Genomic DNA, 17389 nt, shown 5'->3' with positions numbered 1-17389 from the left:
CTTGCACTAATGTATCCTGTACCACGCGTGCATCAACTCAGTAATATACGCTTTCCATAATATACTTTGCTTTGCAGCCCTAAATTCCTCTTTTACTGTCATGCTTTGAATTGGTTTGCAATTATTTTTTTCTGTTCTTTCTGATTTTATACCATTTTCGTCTGTTGCCGTGCAACAAGTTTTCATGTAGGATAAGTATTATCGACTTAAATATTTCTGGGTTGTTTTTACATATACAGTACGAACTTAACAAATATTTGGATTGTCCGAAGTAGATAATTAACTTTAATACTCTTTATTTTATTTGCTTGATTTGAGCATCGTTTTATTATAAACACTTGTTTGATTCTGCAACGTCATTGAGATTGGTTGGTCTGCAAACACTGAACTCCTTCAACAGTCAAAGTGGGTTCAAAGTGTTTACTACATTCAGATGATCTGTTTCTATATCTTATGAGGCCAACTTCATCAAAAACGCAAGTTAGTCAAGTATTTTGATTTCAAATTGTTTTCTCATGTAGATGACGTTTTGTCATTGTACAATCCTCCCTAAAAAAGATACTAAAATGACACGCCGATATTCGCCTCATATCGCGACGTAGATTTTAATAGACACTGGAGGCACTTTAATACGTAAACAACACAACTATTCGACCAACTTGACAGATATGACCCTCCTTCAGTTAGCTATATATCTTTGTGTAGTATCATTCAAACTGCCTTAGCAAATATAGTTGATTCAAAGCTAATATTTTTTGCAATTCATAGTTGTCACGATACAAATTTCGTTTGGCTGGCTGAGTAATCGGGTCACAGAGAAGAACATATTCACCATACTTGTTCTTGTTATATAGTAATATAACGTAGATGAGTTTTACGAGCAATATTTAACGCTCGTACATCTTTTAACTTTAAATACATAAAATCATAGGTATAACCACTAACATAAGACACGTGGTAAGGATCTATAGCTATATATTAAAGGAAGAGGTAAAATGTCAGTTCTATGATTTGTTTAGAAAAAAATGCATCAATTGCCTTTCAAGCCTACACGATTTTTTTCATGCTGTTAACTGTTATAACCCTTTTTGATATGTCATCTGGTACTGATAAAACAATAGTGGTCGCCATAACCGTGTTGATATTATTGCTTAAGACATATTTTTGTGGGTTTTAGGACACAAGAAGGTATTTGCAGGGAATTTACATGGAATAAAGTGCGCTAAAGGGACTTATCAACCGTTTAAGTTTTGGACAAATGGCACTTCTGATTGCGTTTACAAAAAGTCGCTTTGTAATGGGGAAGGTCAAGTTGTACATGACACAGGGAATAATGAATATGACCAGCAATGTCGATGCGACTATCGTCAAGGTTACGACTACGCCAACAAACCAAAACACAAATGTTACTGTCAGCCTTCTGTAGAGGATTGTACATGCTATAAAACGTACTGTGCTTCTGGAGAAATACTTACACAAGGTTTGTGTTATAAAAAGTGCTACATCGAATTTTAACGTATTATAGTTTAATAAGAGTCTGACGTTTAATAAACTTCAAATGTCAACACTTTTTTTGTTTTGCCGCAAACTGAGTTTAACTTTCCTTTTTAGATTATGATTGCCTATCGGTAACAGCTTGGAAAGTCGCCTTTCAATGCCCAGAATTAACAGTGTTGTAAGTGTTCAAGGACTTGTTCAAGTTTAAATAAAATATCTATTTATCAACCAATGGGAAATTTAAAAAAAAGATGAAGGTAAACTACTGAGAAATACTAGCACTCCCATATTTATTCATAGAGCAAAATTATTTCAAAGATAAGAAGAAAAATGACAATAAACAACTGACATCAGCGCATCACTATTTATTTCTAAGGTGTTTTGAATAAAAAGGCTTACATTACTTTTTGCACGAGTTCAGTTATTTTTTGCAGTGGGTGGCATCCCAATATGAATTGATTTAACATCAGTATCCATTCATTTTTAGCGCGCTTGTAACACAACAAAGTATTGAGTTGACCCTGGACACATCAAAAGGTAATATAATCCTACAGACATACAAATTACTTATTTGAAGGCTTTTGTTTGGAAATAAGAGTCATTTATTTTTTTTCTAAACACAGAACCGTTTTCACCATAATTATATAATAAAATGGAATTGATGCTTCATTTCAGGATTAATCCCGCAAAAATGAGACAAGATTGTCTTTGTTCTACTAGTCGTTGCTACCAGAAGTTGAATAACTAAATAAAACTACCCGGTCCATTTTGCAAAACCAAAATAAAAATAAAACATACACAAACAACCAAAAACAAAATCAATGGCAAAATAAACAAGATGTTATGAATACCAATAATTCATTCGTATTTAAATGTTCCGTTAGTCCACATTTTCATTTTAATGAATTCTACGTATCCGTGCTTATTTTTAAATATGGCTTGTGTTATTAAAAAGAACATTTATAGGAAAATAAAAGAATTTCTGTCCGCAAAATTACATTACATCATATATCCATGAATAATTGTATAGGATTTTTATGGGTCAAGAGTATGATCGATTTATCTCTTGGGTACATGCATAATACATGGGTGATCATGTGCATGCATTCATCTGATTGGTAAAATGGTACATGCATCCTAGGGTTATGAGGTTACAGCAGGAGCTAATCCACGTGGTCAGTCGGCGTTAACTTTTTTAAAGATAGAGTCTAGTTATACTTTTTAAAATAGTAGCGGAAAACAATACCACTAGACAATGATTCGTTTGCGCTTTGTTTTGTTTTGTTTGCTTTTTCTTTTCTTTATAGATTTATTTTATGTATTATTTATGTTATATATGTTGGAGCCCTTTTATGCCCTATTTTTTCAGGTTTTTTTTTGTCAACTCGTTGTGGAATTATGCTATATCATTCGGCCTCACCTTTGCATTTTGTTATGTCATTTATTCATATGGTTATTCATTACTATGTAATATGTTTATGCTTTGAAATCAAATATTGAATAAATGATCTTTCTTTGAATTCAAGTCTCTGTAATGATGCAAACAAAACTGTATCCTCTGGAACCGTAAAATGGTTCAAGTCATTATTCAAAGAGTAATCAAAGGAACCAAGGTTATAGCGGTAATCAAAAGAATGTAATCCAGGGACAAAAACCAGACATGGAAAACAGACATACACAACAAAGCACATAAAGTAATTAAAATCATACATATAAAGTAACAAAAGTAAATGAGCAACTCGGACTCCACTAAAAACTAGGAGCATGGACCAGGTGCACCGGTAGGGTAAGCGTCCTCTGCTTTTCTAGAAACACCCGCCGAGTTGCTCATAAAAAGTCAAGTCCGGGGAAGGCAAACGAGGAAAGGTAAACTATGACCCGTTGAATAAATCAGTTTTGGCTTTGGCTAACAAGATAAGTTTGCATTGAATAAGTTATCCTCATTAATTTTCTGGTATTTAAAAGTATAGTATTTGTATAAACTAAATGACTTTGTGTTAATCTGTGTATTTGTCAACATTGTATCATTTCATAGGTAACAACCAAAATCATTGTGCACGGTTAGCAGCTAAAGTTGTTTCAAGTATAGCTGTCATTTGTGTTATAGGTAAGTTTCAAACACGGTATGAGTAATGCTAGCGTTTCGATGATTATAAGGTCTTTCCCTACCATTTTGAAGGTCTTATTGGGCATATTTCAATAAGTCATAAGTCATACATGTTCGAAAAGTAGGGTCATTAATTGCAAAAAATAAAAGCTCTTGAAGGGTACGATTGTTGCAAATCGAATGAAAGGTCTTAAAGCGTGCATTCACAATACTGATGTTTTGTCTTTAAATAAATCAGTTGGATGAGCTCAATGAGTGCAAAACATAAGTTTTTTTTGTATATAGTAAGGTTGTTACATATCAAATTAAAGGTCATAACGTGTACATCACAAATATTATTTTCGTCAAGTTTGTGTTACCAAAACATCGACAACTGCATTTGACTAGATTACTAAATGCAGAAAAACTTCTGTAGAAGGTAGCATGTTATATATCAAATCGAATATCTTTACGTGTATATTAAAAAGCGATAGATTTCAAGGGGAAGACCTTTCCATTGTTTAACAAACAATTGACATACTAGTTTTTAATAAATCGCTAAAAAACAATGAAGAAAAAATAACATCAAATCTCTTGCTCCTGCATCATCATGACAATCATATAATTTCAGGAATGTCCATAGTACTTTTATGCTTAGCTAGGGTACCGAAAGACACGTTGAGTGGTAAGTACATATCAATGCAACTGAAAGACAAGAACTCAATCTGATGTAGTAGAAGTAATCTCAATTTTGTAACTGTGTGCTTTATTTAATCTCTGTTTTCAGCAGTTTAATGTTTAATCAAAACCTCTGTACAAAACTGCCTTCCCTTCCAAGTCATTCAAGTAATTCGTTTCCCAAAAATGTCATGAAGTCGTTTTGATTGTATTGAAGTAGAAGAATGATAATAACATAAAATGCAATAATATCGATTGACCTCATTTAAATACAATTCCACTTAGGTAAAAATATTCCTTAACAAGTATAAATAAAATATCAATGTACCTCATACCTGTAAAATTTATTCAAAGAAATCAGATGATCTTGAAGCAAGCAGAGTATGCAATGTGGGTTTCCGTTGAAGGCATAAACAAAATTTCGAAGTCATTATATTTACATATACACTATGTCATTATTTTGAATGTTTCAGAAGAAAACATCATTTGCCATTTAAAGGACATTCTTCAAAATATAACGAGAAGTATTAATCAAACAAAATTAACAAATTTTAAGTACTGAAAAAGCTATAGTTACTATATTTAAAAAAAAAAAACAGAAAATAAAAAACAAAACAAAACAAAACAAACAAAAAAAGGACAATCACACACACACACACACACACACACACACGTTTAGAAAATATACGTTGCGTGTCATTACGTTGTGCGTTCATGTGTTGTTATTTTCATTTTATTATGAAGGTTCAACTTAAGTCAATATCTAGGACATTCCTTTTTGAATTGTTCTCATTCATTATTTAAAGTTTGCATCAAACATAGCTTTGAAACTTTGCTATGTATATCTTGATGTGTTTTTCTATATAAAGCATATGCCAAGTTTAAAAAAGAAATAGATAGAAAAAATAATGTGTAAACAACATATTTTCAAATAAATCTACAGCTTCAGGATAAACTGACATTGATTTTCATCAAATTATTTTCATTTCTTGAAATTTAGATAAAGTATGATAGTTCATGCAATGGTCCAGCTAAATACCAAAATTAAGCTGCACTAGACGTCTAAGATACGGAATATCTGCACCTCCAAACAAAAATATGTCCTGGTATAGGCATAGATTTATTTTTTAAAGATGTTTACACTTAGGTTGTTTTCAAAATGTGTTAGTATTAACATGCGTTATTAAACAATGGACTGTATGTTGTGTACTGTAAATGTATTTAACAAACTTTTTAAGATACAATTAGTGAAATTTTAAATGAAAATAATTTGTTTAGTAATGTCCAAGATTTTGACATTTGCGGAACCTAGAACAGTTACATCACCACCCTTTTCTTGTTTATGGAAACAAGTTAATATAAATTGTATGTTTCAGGTTATGCAATCAATGTGACAACTGAGGATATTCCTCTCAAAGTAAAAGGTAAGGGGTAAACTGAAAAACAGAAAATAAAAACAAATACAAACAAAAAATAAAACAAACAAAATCAAGCAAATAACAGTCCCCTCCACCTCCCCTCCCCCCCCCCCCCAGAAAAAAAAACTTTCTCGCTTCTTAAAAATGTTCGTTTACTTTGTCCCGTACGTTTTCCATATCTCATATCTCATCCGCATGGCGTAACTATAGAATGTGTATGACGCGGTGTAGCTACAAAGGAACAAGGGGACATTGAACGTTTAGAATAAACTTCTTGCATATATCTCAGGGTTCCGTTAGAAAATCGAATTTTGGCGAACAAAAACAGGGGACACAAAAAAGTGTTCTTTGTGACGCTTATGGACATCAAACGCGACCGCCTTTTTGTCAAGAGACTCGTCATAATTATTTCAATAACATTTGACAGCATTTCCGAATAGGAAACAACGCAATATAGAGAGTTGGGAGTCGTGTATTTATAAACCGAATCGAACTATATTGATAAAGTTCTTCATAGTGACGATTCAGTACGATATGAATACGGCCTAGCTGTCTGTCCTTTTTCAAACGTCAGTGGAAAATCCATATTGATCATACATCAGTCTTCAAGTTTAATTCAAGCTATTTCGCTTTTTCGAATGAGCAACTCGGTGGGTGTTTCTAGAACAGAAAACAAACAAAATCAAGCAAATAACAGTCCCCGAAAATTAATGAGGATAACTTATTCAATGCAAACTTATCTTGTTAGCCAAAGCCAAAACTGATTTATTCAACGGGTCATAGTTTACCTTTCCTCGTTTGTCTTCCCCGGACTTAACTTTTTATGAGCAACTCGGCGGGTGTTTCTAGAAAAGCAGAGGACGCTTACCCTACCGGTGCACCTGGTCCATGCTCCCAGTTTTTAGTGGAGTCCGAGTTCCTCATTTACTTTTGTTACTTTATATGTATGATTTTAATTATTTTCCACGTCTGGTCTTTGTCCCTGGATTGCATTCTTTTGATTACCGCTATAACCTTGGTTCCCTTGATTACTCTTTCGACTGAACGGAATATGATTTTGAAATATTTGTTTTCAATATTTTGCATGTTATTCTTAGAAGCTTTCTTTTTGGACGTCAAGTATGGCATGCATTAAGTTCCTTTATCTTCACTTATTAATGCAGTCATCATGGTTAAAATGAACAGTGCACTTTTTACATCCTGTATATCTTCTATATTGTTTTGGCTTCTTCTTTTACCAATTTTGAACGGATGACAGTTTTATGCTATCCGTTTGGATAGTAAAATATCGGAATTCGATAACTGTAAATGAAGCAATATGCTAAGCAAAATGGTTAAATCCATAATTTCCATCCGAATTGCGTGAATCAGGTCAAAACCCGAATGATTGTTTCCACTATTCCGGTTTTTCCATTGATATTGTCATTTGTCATACGGACTTTACTATTTTCCTTTTCCTTTTGCCTATTGCCTAGAGTTTATTAATTCGTTAATTGTGTTATTAATCTTTATTCAAAAACATTTCATGTCATATTAGGCTGTTGATGGACACAATGAAATGTGTCCGATTTCATATGTCACTCCGTTGATTCTATCGGCTGCTGCACTTCTTTCTCATAATTAATAGAATACGGAAAAACTATTCAAGCTGATTGCAGTGTTGTTGCGTATGCAGATGGTTGCTTGAAATTAAGAGTTTAACATCTCCAGTAACGTCCATCGCCATGTCTAGTCTTCACTTAAAACTTGTAGCTATTATGTATTAAATTTTGTTTGCCAAGTGTGTTAGCTGGAAAGTGAAACTGTGGATTTGCCATGTTGAACTAAAATTGACAGCAATACAAACTTGGATGTATTTATAATAATTGCACAGCCTGTTGTGTTCCAGTTAATAATGAGTAGTGTCCAGTTGTCTGTCCTTTCGTGTTGCGAGTTTGTCATGGTCTGCATATTCTCATTTCCTAATTCGTATTTAGTAACAGTTAATACTATTAGTCTTATCAAATTAACAAGAAAACTCATTGATAGATATAATCTAATTTTAACAGTTTGAATAATTTAACAAAAAAACACGTGATGAAAAAATATAGATTCATTATGACCTTTTAATGTAAATTGATTAATTTGTTTTCAAAACATTTCACACAAACACTTTTGCATCTTCAATCAACGAAAATAATAATATAAAAAATAATGATAGATTATTATCATTATTGTTTAGCATCTCTCGATACAATAATAGTAAAAATTCTACTTTAATTACATACATTTCATAATTTTACCTGTAAATCTACTTGAGGTTAATTATTTTAACAACACCTCATATTGTAAAACCATGTACTTTTCTATATGATTTTAAAAAAATGTGGAATAGCCAGAAGGCACCGCTGTGATTGTCGTTGTCGTCGTTGGTGTCCAGTAACTTAAGTTCATCTACGACAACTGGAATAAAACTCACCCAATCATTTTGAAATTTTTACACTTTGTACCTGCAAAGAACTATATTTTTTAGAGGTTTTTGTCTTACCCCTTATGGAAATGATGGCTAATAGGAGGAAATATGTGGTATCATTAGAATTAATAGGAACAGCTTATTGTTGATCCGATGTTTGTGATTTAGGTGTCAACGTGTTCCTATTGAAATCTAGTTTTGAAAGCTGTAACTTTTACCGTTTTAGATTTAAATGGGTAAAAACGTCGGCTTTAAAATTTTCATCCGATTTCAAATAGATGCAAAGAGGCTACAACCCAAAAAATCGACATTTATTTTTTATCCGATTTCGAAAATTTTCCTGCCTGCGTTTTGCAATCAGATTTTATATATCTTTAACGGTTTTTAAGTTACGAGGGGGAAAAGGTGACACAACCCAAAATCGACTTTTTTTATTTTTGAAAACATGCATATTTTTTTTAATTTGGTCCCCGTATGAAAACCTCTTCCTTCATTTTGCAATAAGATTTCATATATCTCTAAACGTTTTCGAGTAAAAGGATGACAAATGTCAAACACAATAATCGACGTTTTTATTTTTTGGTCCGGTTTTGAAAATGGTTCATTAATTTTCAAATTTTGTGCTTTACTGTGTCCAAACCAATTGTTATATTCATAATGATATGTAAGGCCCCATACTTATGTGTGTCAAAAACTAAAATTGTATCCGCGCTTAAGGGTTCGACCACTGCGGTTGCATTATTCTGCTCTCTACGCGAAGCTCTTTATTGTATAATTTTTCAACCTTTACATCTCAAATTAAATACAACACAAACCAACATGTATCTGTCGAAATCAAAGAAAGGTAAACTTTTATTGCAAAGTAATAAAACTAAATTATTATTAGGACGGGACTACATGTAATTACAAGTGCAAATTTGTGTTTTCACACCTCAAATGCTACACAGATTTCACGCGAAACAAATTTGGTTGGACCTGTTAACAAAAAAAAAAAGGATGATCAACACAGTAAATCAAGTACAAAGTTGGATGGGAGTCTTTGCTGTACATGAACCAAAAACTCTTAAAAACTTTTTTTCTTTTATTTATATGTATTGTCAAGTGAGCTATTAGTGTTTGGGTAGATCATACCTAATATTTTTAGTATGACCTTGAAGGAACAAACTGTAAAATTTTAAGACAACAAATGTAGGTCACAAAACTTTATACCGGATGTGAAGAGAGCACTACCCATGCTGAATTTATTAATGATACACATCATTAAATCAGATATGTTCATTTTGTATAATATAATCTCTGTATACATTAGAGCATGCCAACATTTCCATTGAAATTGTTTTATCCCATTTCCCTTGCTCTTTCAAAAGATTTGACCATAATTCAGTTCAACCCAAGAAACCATCCTCGAACATATGTTTCAAGTTTAATTCACATTTTGGATTAAAATCTTTAAGAAAACATTTGTTGGACTGACTTCAATCTCAACTCAGTTTGAGCACTCGGTCTTTATTATTAATTAATTTCAAATTTGGATTCATTCTGATATAACCATTTCCAATTTTTTGCAATTTCAGTACGTGTTCATGATGTATGATATGCAATACATTTATAGACACTCTTGGAATAGAAGTTTTAACTTTTAAATATTAAAATATATGACAGTGACTTGTCATTCCCAAATATCACTCAGTTTTATTATTCCGCTCTTTAAAAAAGATACCATCCTTAACGATTTATTCTGAAATTTCATATTTCTATTTCCAAATAACCTTTGTTGCGGGACATTCTCTCTTGATACGGATCAGACTGTAATAAAATCAAAGTTTGACCACAATTGTAGCATTTACCGGTGCTGTTTTTTTATTTTAATCATTGTTGCTATCTGATTTGTATGCCTCCTGAAAATTGTTAATATGATTATAAAATAAACACTTTCAAAGTGAAGTGTCTTTGTCATCTACCCACATTGGATCTTTCTGGATTTATAACTTGAGTCAAATGCCCTTCTTTTGATAAATGGTAAAATATGTTATCTACAAAGCATTCAACTGCTAGAAATTCGTTCAAACCTGTTGGTTTAGGTTACAAGTACGCAGAATTTACTAATACAGAACCAAAAGACAAAAACAAGTTTCTATGCTATTCAATATGTATTTGATCAGTATGCTAGGTTTTCTCTTCAATGATATGTTTGTCACTTGTTTAGGGATATTTTTCAGCCAACTGTCGGCTCGGCAATTGACACTAATTGTAAACCTCCTAGCCAAATTCCTGCTCGAAAGTTCTACAAGTTTAAGAAGCCAGGACTTTTAATTTCACATTCCGATATATTTGACATAGTCTCCATTAATAATCCTTATTGTGGAAATTCTTTTTTCAATCTTCATAGTCATCTGAATTAGAACATGAAGAGACCTCTGACATAGCATTGTATTTTTGGTGTCATTTTCATTTGCCATTGCTGCCTTTGGAAATAGGCCTCAAACAAAATGCATCATACTCTATATCCGATATCCAAATCGAATTGAGAAAAATGACAAAACAATAATACATTAGTTAATTTTCGTCATCGATTTTTTTGTTTATACATGTAGTGTGTTTGACTTCTAATTTCGTTAATTTTGCCAGATTACAAGTTAATATTGCATGTCTGTGTTGCAATATTCCATAAATAATTAACAGTAACAGCAGCGACCAACTCACGAAATCAATTGGAAATATTTCTTCAATCTTAGGGCCAATGTGATTGTTATAATTTTTCTTCATATAGTCATTAATTACATGAACATTTTGACTTTTGACTATTGACTAGAGTTTATCAGTCCAGAAATTTTGTTTTACCACCTATTTATTGAAACCGTCAATCTAAAAGAAAAGCAAAACGAATAGCAGAATTGTTAAATTGTTTTCATGTCGGAATCGGTCACTTTTTCATTCTGTATTTTATAGTTACCCAATTTACCCACATCTGAAACGCTACTAAATGCATACACTCCTTGAAACGTTCACGTTTCCCATTTAAGCGTTCTTCCATCGTTTATCGTTTGTTTACACATCGTTTTGCGTTCGTTAGAACGCATGATAAATGCACGACAGAAGCAATCGTTTAAAAGTAAGTAAGGAGTGTTTGTTTACACGCACGATAGGGGGGTTCGTTTAAACGCACGGTAGAAGAGTTCGTTTGTTTTTGTACATTCATTATTTCCTTTATTTAATTGTTATTTCTTTATATTTTTTTGCTATTATGTTTGTATTTGCATTAATTCTATTTTCGACTTTTGCTTTCTTTATTAATGTTTGTAAATTTTATTATTTTCATCGTTCGTCTTTCATGCGTTTAAACGCACGCTATGAGCATTCGTGTATCGTGCGTTTAAACGCAAGCCGGAAGCGTTTCTTTATTGTGCGTTAATATGCACATTGGGAGCGTTCGTTTTAAATGCGCGATAGAAGCGTTTGTTTATCGTGCGTTTGGTGAGTGTTTAGCGTGCGTTTGAGAGCGTTAGCGTGCGTGCGTCTAAAATTAGCAAAAGGTTTATTGGAGAACTTATTATCTAATTCAATTAAGCAATAGCTGACAAAAATAAGTTCTTCGATGTTTTACCAGAAATTAACCGTCAATTTTACATTCACATTGTACCATATGCCAAAAACTAAAATGGGAAATATATTAAAAAAAAAACATGTTATTTAAGAACACAATTTCATCAAGAAAAACATGTGTATAAATATCACCTTGAGACACGGGTTTTCGAAATGGTTGCCTAGGTCATATGCAATTCATTTTTTTTTCTTTTGTTTTGGTTATTTGGGTTGAGGTGGTATATTTAAATCGGGTTGGATACTAATTAAATCACTAAATTCATTTTTCTCCTGACACATGAATTCCTGTGTTTACATGTGGAGGATGAAATTAGAGACGGCAATATAAATAAGTTTAATCCTCTGATAATTTTTTTTATTTCGCATAGAATCCGTCAATATAAGACCTTTCGAATTTTTTTTGTTATTGTTGCATTATTTGCTGTACATATACATTTACAAAGAGTCTTCTCAAACCATTTTCCAAATGGACATGTTTCGATATTTCAACAAAATTTTCTTAATTTCGAATAAGGAACACATTCTTAATTGAAAATTTTCATTTGAAGCAGACTGTCAATTTAAAAAAAGTGTCGAACATTTAATGATAGATGCCGTGAAGTTATCTAGAAAGGATAAGTTTATGCCTTGGAATAAATTTTTTCAGCATCATGTCTGGTCTTTGTCCCCGGATTACATTCTTTTGATTACCGCTATAACCTTGGTTCCCTTGATTACTCTTATTAACATTGAGTCCCATCTTCAGAAATGTACATTTCCAGATATCTCAATCAATGTATACTTCGTTTTTTTATTCCAAGAATTGCAACAACGTGACGTTAACCAATGGAAACAAAAATTAGAGAAGTTCGTAACAACTAGGGCATCAGCTGCTATATTAGATGCTGTAATGAAGATCCAATGTATTGTTATAACAGGACCTCCTGGCTGCGGTAAAACTTTTACAGCTTATTATGCTGGTCTTAAAATGACAGAGTCTGTAGGATATGAATTACTGATTGTTAATGACCACAATAATGCTCTTAAGTATGCCAAGACTTCTGGAAAACAATTATTGTTTATTGATGATCTGTTTGGAAAGTATTGCATCGATAACTCGAAAATAGATTGGTGGAAAAAACAAGAAGATATAGTAACATACCTTGTGCATAGGAATAAGGAATTGAAAATCCTTGCCACTTGTAGATCAAATGTCTTCCACTCTTTTGGAAAAAATTCTTTGTTTTGTGAAAGGAGTTTTCTAAGTAAAAACGTGATTCTTAACACCAATGAAAAGAAACTAATTGCAAATATGTATTTAGCTGATATCATGATTGACGTTGATGATAGATATATCATGGAGCTTGATTTTTTTCCTGCATTATGTAGTTATAGAACTACGAAGGACAAACCAACAGAATTGATTCCCATGGAATATATGATGCAAGAAATTAATATTTTATTAAATTGTTCAGACCCTGCCTTTTTACTATTTGCACTTTTAGTTGTTTTTAACAACGCTCTCAATGTTGACATGCTTACAAGTGAAAAATACAAGTTAGATGAAATCCTATCTTTTGTGTCACGAGAAATAGGCTTTTCTATAATTCCAACTAAGAAGTTGCTCCTAACATATTTAATATCACTGCAGGACTCTTACGTCATCAAGGCGAACAACGTTTATAGTTTTAAAAGCGAAAATCTGTGCAATGTTATTACTTTTTGCACGAGTAGACACATCGTGAAGTCAATAATGCAGTACAGAGATCTGTCACAGCTAAAAGACAGGTGTGTGTTTGAGTCGTTACTTGAGTATAAAGATTCAAAGCAATGTATAGTAATACCTGAAGATAAGGAATATTTGTATTTCGATGGTATTCTGAAGGAAATTAAGTCAGGGTCGTATTTGGATATATTTGAAGACTTGCAAAATAATACTGAAGAATACAGGAAAAAGTTTATTGAATACATGCGTAAGAATGTTCAGTCAAAAAATTTGAAAATGAAAAAAAATCAGTCTTCTATATTGCATGTTGTAGCTGAATTAGGATACAAAGATTATCTTGAATTCTTTGGTGGATTGAAATCTCTCAGAATAGATGTAGTTGATAAAGATAAAAGGACCCCTTTACATATTGCATCCGACAAAGGACATACATCAGTTGCTGATATACTGATTGATTTAAAAGCAAATTTAAATGCAAAGGATGAAGCAGGTAACACACCATTATTTCTTGCATGTAAAGGGGGACATGCAAAAACTGCTGCATTACTTCTATCAAAAGGTGCAAAAATAAGACAGAATCGGATTACATTATCTTATCCTCTTCATATAACATGTAAAAATGGACAAAAAGTTATCTCCGACTTACTTTTGAATAACAAATCTAGTGTCAATGTTGCAGATAATGTAGGTAGAACGCCTTTGATTTTGGCAAGTAAAGGGGGCTTTAATGATATTTGTGTAATATTGCTACATCATGGAGCAGATGTGAATTCAGTAGATAATAAAAGACGCGCGGCTGTACACTATGCCTGTACAAAGAACTTTGTTGATGTCGTCGAAATTCTCCTAAGCAATAAAGCTGACTGTAATTTGGAAGAGACTGATGGGCAGAAAACCCCACTCAATATTGTATGCGAAAAAGGATTTTGCGAAATAACAGAATTGTTGCTTAGTCAGAAGGTTAGTGTTAATCACCGTGATATCAATGGAAACAGTCCATTATATCTAGCCTGTATGAACGGGCATTTACTAATTGTACAGAAATTACTAGACAATAATGCAGATGTAAATTTGAAAAATAATTCTGACAGTGTACCACTTCATGCTGCGTCAAATAAAAGCTTTCGAGATATTGTTCAATGTTTGATTAAATATGAAGCAGACGTTAACTGTGTGAACAAAGATAAGCAAACTCCTTTGCACATTGCTTGCCAGAATGGGAACGTTGAAATTGCTGAATTGCTTTTACAGAAAGGAGCATTAGTTGATGTTAAAGACAAAGACATGCGTACTCCTCTGCATATTGCTTCTACGAAAAATAATGAATCCATAGTGCAAATTATTTATTTTCATTCAAAGGTTCATTGCACGGAAGACAGGCATAAAAAGACACCGTTGTCAATTGCAACAGAAAAAGAGTCCTCTGAAATGGTTCCAATACTGCGTTGTTTCCCTGATAAATAGGAAAATCACAATTTTATTAAAAATATTTTAGTATTTCATCGTCTAATTTTGCTCATGTCAAAATTTATATTTACGACTCGGACATTAATTAACACTGTATTTATGTGTATTTTGAAAGATATTTTTGTTGTTTATAGCGTATCTCTGTGACCATTTTTAATGGTGCCGTACTATTAAAACTTTACAAAACAAATGGAGTAAGCCATCATAATTTTATTTCAGCGGTAGAGACGCAATATGCAACAATTTTTTTTCGCTTGCTGGAGACAACTCAGAAACTGTATTACTGTTGGTTATAACAGTCCTTATTTTATTGTAAGGCACCTTTCCGATTGGTTGTTGAAGTACTTTGCTCTATCTGTCATAAATTGGCAGGTGTGGTGTTTTCATTCTCTGTCCTTAATACCTGTCCGTAGCAGCGTAGCATTTGGTGCATAGTCGTATGAAATTTATATGTATCCAATTATTTGACTAATTAATTGTGTGAATAAAATATAAAAAAATGGTTTTTACTTTGCTTGGAATTACACATGTAGGTGAAACTTTAATTAAGAAATAATTCGTGTAGGGGGTTGATGTGTTTACATTTTAACATGGATACGGCATTTATATTCGATTTGTACATTTATGTCATCGTATGTCTTAAATGCGTGTATTTGTGTAATTAATTTCAATTAGATAATCTCTCAGGTTTGTCTCGAAGCGACAGCGAAAGAAAAGAGACAATACCCAGGTGCTAAAGGTGGGGTTGTACCGACATATACTGTTTGACGATATGAAGACGTCATATTAGAAAAACAAAAATATTCTGGGTCATTTAATAGAATTTACGGTCTTAATACACCGTAGAAAAGTAATAATTTCAGCGAATAAATTCATTATCATGGCTGTAATATTGTAGATGACTGGTTCCACAAAAAGTAATGTTATACTACTGTTTTTTAACTCCGGTTTGTAATATATTGACTTAAGGAAATACATGTAGCTGTTTTCATCTTCATGCTTTTTAATCATAATATAATTCTAAAAGTTTTATTAAGATGAACATTGATTGTATAAACTATAAACTATTACATTAAATATATTATTGTATATTATTTTTTCTATCATTATGATTTAAACAAACTAGGAAAAAAATACCAATCATAAACATGTGCATACACATTGCATATTTCAACGATTAACCTTTCATCAGCTACATTAGAATCAAATATATATATAAGAAGATATCAATAAAAAAAAATACAAAAACAAAAACATCGTATACAAGAACATCCCAAAACCCAAACTATGCTAACAATAAGATTTTATTTCGATATTTCAAGCCGTTTCTCTGCTGTTAAGATTTTGAGTAAAAATTCATTTTATTTACAATTTCTTTAAGACATATTAATGAAAGCTCGGAAAACGAAATAAAAACAAATCATTGTAAGCTATTTATTTACATTTACTTTATGTTTCCGTTTCCATAATCATGTTGTCTTATTAAAATTGACTTAATGCTAATTTTGTGTACTTGTTCACGTTTTCGTATTTCTGTTGTTTTCCTGTCTATTTGGTGGTCCTATGACTCGTGGTATTAGTAATTTTCGACTTTTATAAAATTTAATGCACTGCATTGGAAATTAAATCACAATTTTATGTAATAACTCATGATCATAATTGAAAAGAATACATTTATTGCATTCCTAATCTGGTGTATCAAATGTTAACAATGTATCAATACTTGCCCACACTCTTTCAGATACAACTTAACGGACATATAAAGCTATAGTCTTGGAAGCAGTTTTCTGTTGCTATAATAATACTTACTTTAAATATACATTAACTGTTTTGACAATTCCACTGATCATTTTATGACAATGTAATCAATATAAATAAATATATTGTAGCGATTATTCCTATTCAAAAGGGAAAAATGTGTATGGCATTTACACGAATTCGAGTATGTTAAGTCCTCGTACCGATGATATTTACGAGTCTAGCATATAAATATTGGTTTTGACATGAACAAATCCAATGCGCAAAAATGAGCATGACAATGTTATTCTAGATGGCAATACATATTAAAAAAGGATCAAGGAAAGAGTACGGATTTACTTCATTTGTGTTGCATCTCCCCAATGAATAAAAATGATTCCAAGAGTGTAGATTACTCTAAGGAATGAATATTCGAGATAACAACAAATAAAAAAAATAAAACTACGACATCTCTTTCTGTCTTTATATGTTGTATTATTAGGTACTCCATGGAGGGAAAGGAAAATGTATAGAGTGAAATGTTCGTTTATTTCTCGTTTCAATTAATGCTTTACCTTATAGTAAAAGGTTTGTTTATGCCTTTAAAACAAGTTTAAGCCCACAACAGGTTTCTGGTGTATGTGCAGTCAGACATTGTCGATTAAACGTCTTAGTGTCATAATATTTTTGGAGCTGTCATAATCCTCTTACCATGGAGTATTTAATTTTCAACTTATAGTTGTCGG

General features: G+C 32.1%; 1 protein-coding gene across 5 annotated transcripts in view; it reads left to right on the top strand.

Annotated features, from left to right (window-relative positions):
* The window catches only part of LOC148604520 (uncharacterized), a 27490-nt gene extending 10101 nt beyond the window's left edge, over positions 1-17389 (top strand). For 4 of the 5 annotated variants that reach the window (XM_088550949.1, XM_088550952.1, XM_088550950.1 and 1 more), the window contains 7 exons: positions 1178-1480; positions 1612-1675; positions 1985-2034; positions 3533-3604; positions 4215-4268; positions 5638-5685; positions 12535-17385. In XM_088550949.1, coding sequence (XP_088407075.1) covers positions 1178-1480; positions 1612-1675; positions 1985-2034; positions 3533-3604; positions 4215-4268; positions 5638-5685; positions 12535-14903 — 2960 coding nt within the window. In that variant the 3' untranslated portion in view covers positions 14904-17385. Of the gene's footprint in view, positions 1-1177; positions 1481-1611; positions 1676-1984; positions 2035-3532; positions 3605-4214; positions 4269-5637; positions 5686-12534 lie in introns of all 5 variants that reach the window. The other variant, XM_088550953.1, reaches the window with a different exon arrangement.

This window comes from Perna viridis, chromosome 10 (assembly GCF_037379345.1).
Source record: "Perna viridis isolate PV_CMFRI_1.1 ecotype Kerala chromosome 10, ASM3737934v1, whole genome shotgun sequence".
Lineage (NCBI taxonomy): Eukaryota > Metazoa > Mollusca > Bivalvia > Mytilida > Mytilidae > Perna > Perna viridis.
This window is presented reverse-complemented; position numbering and strand designations above follow the sequence as displayed.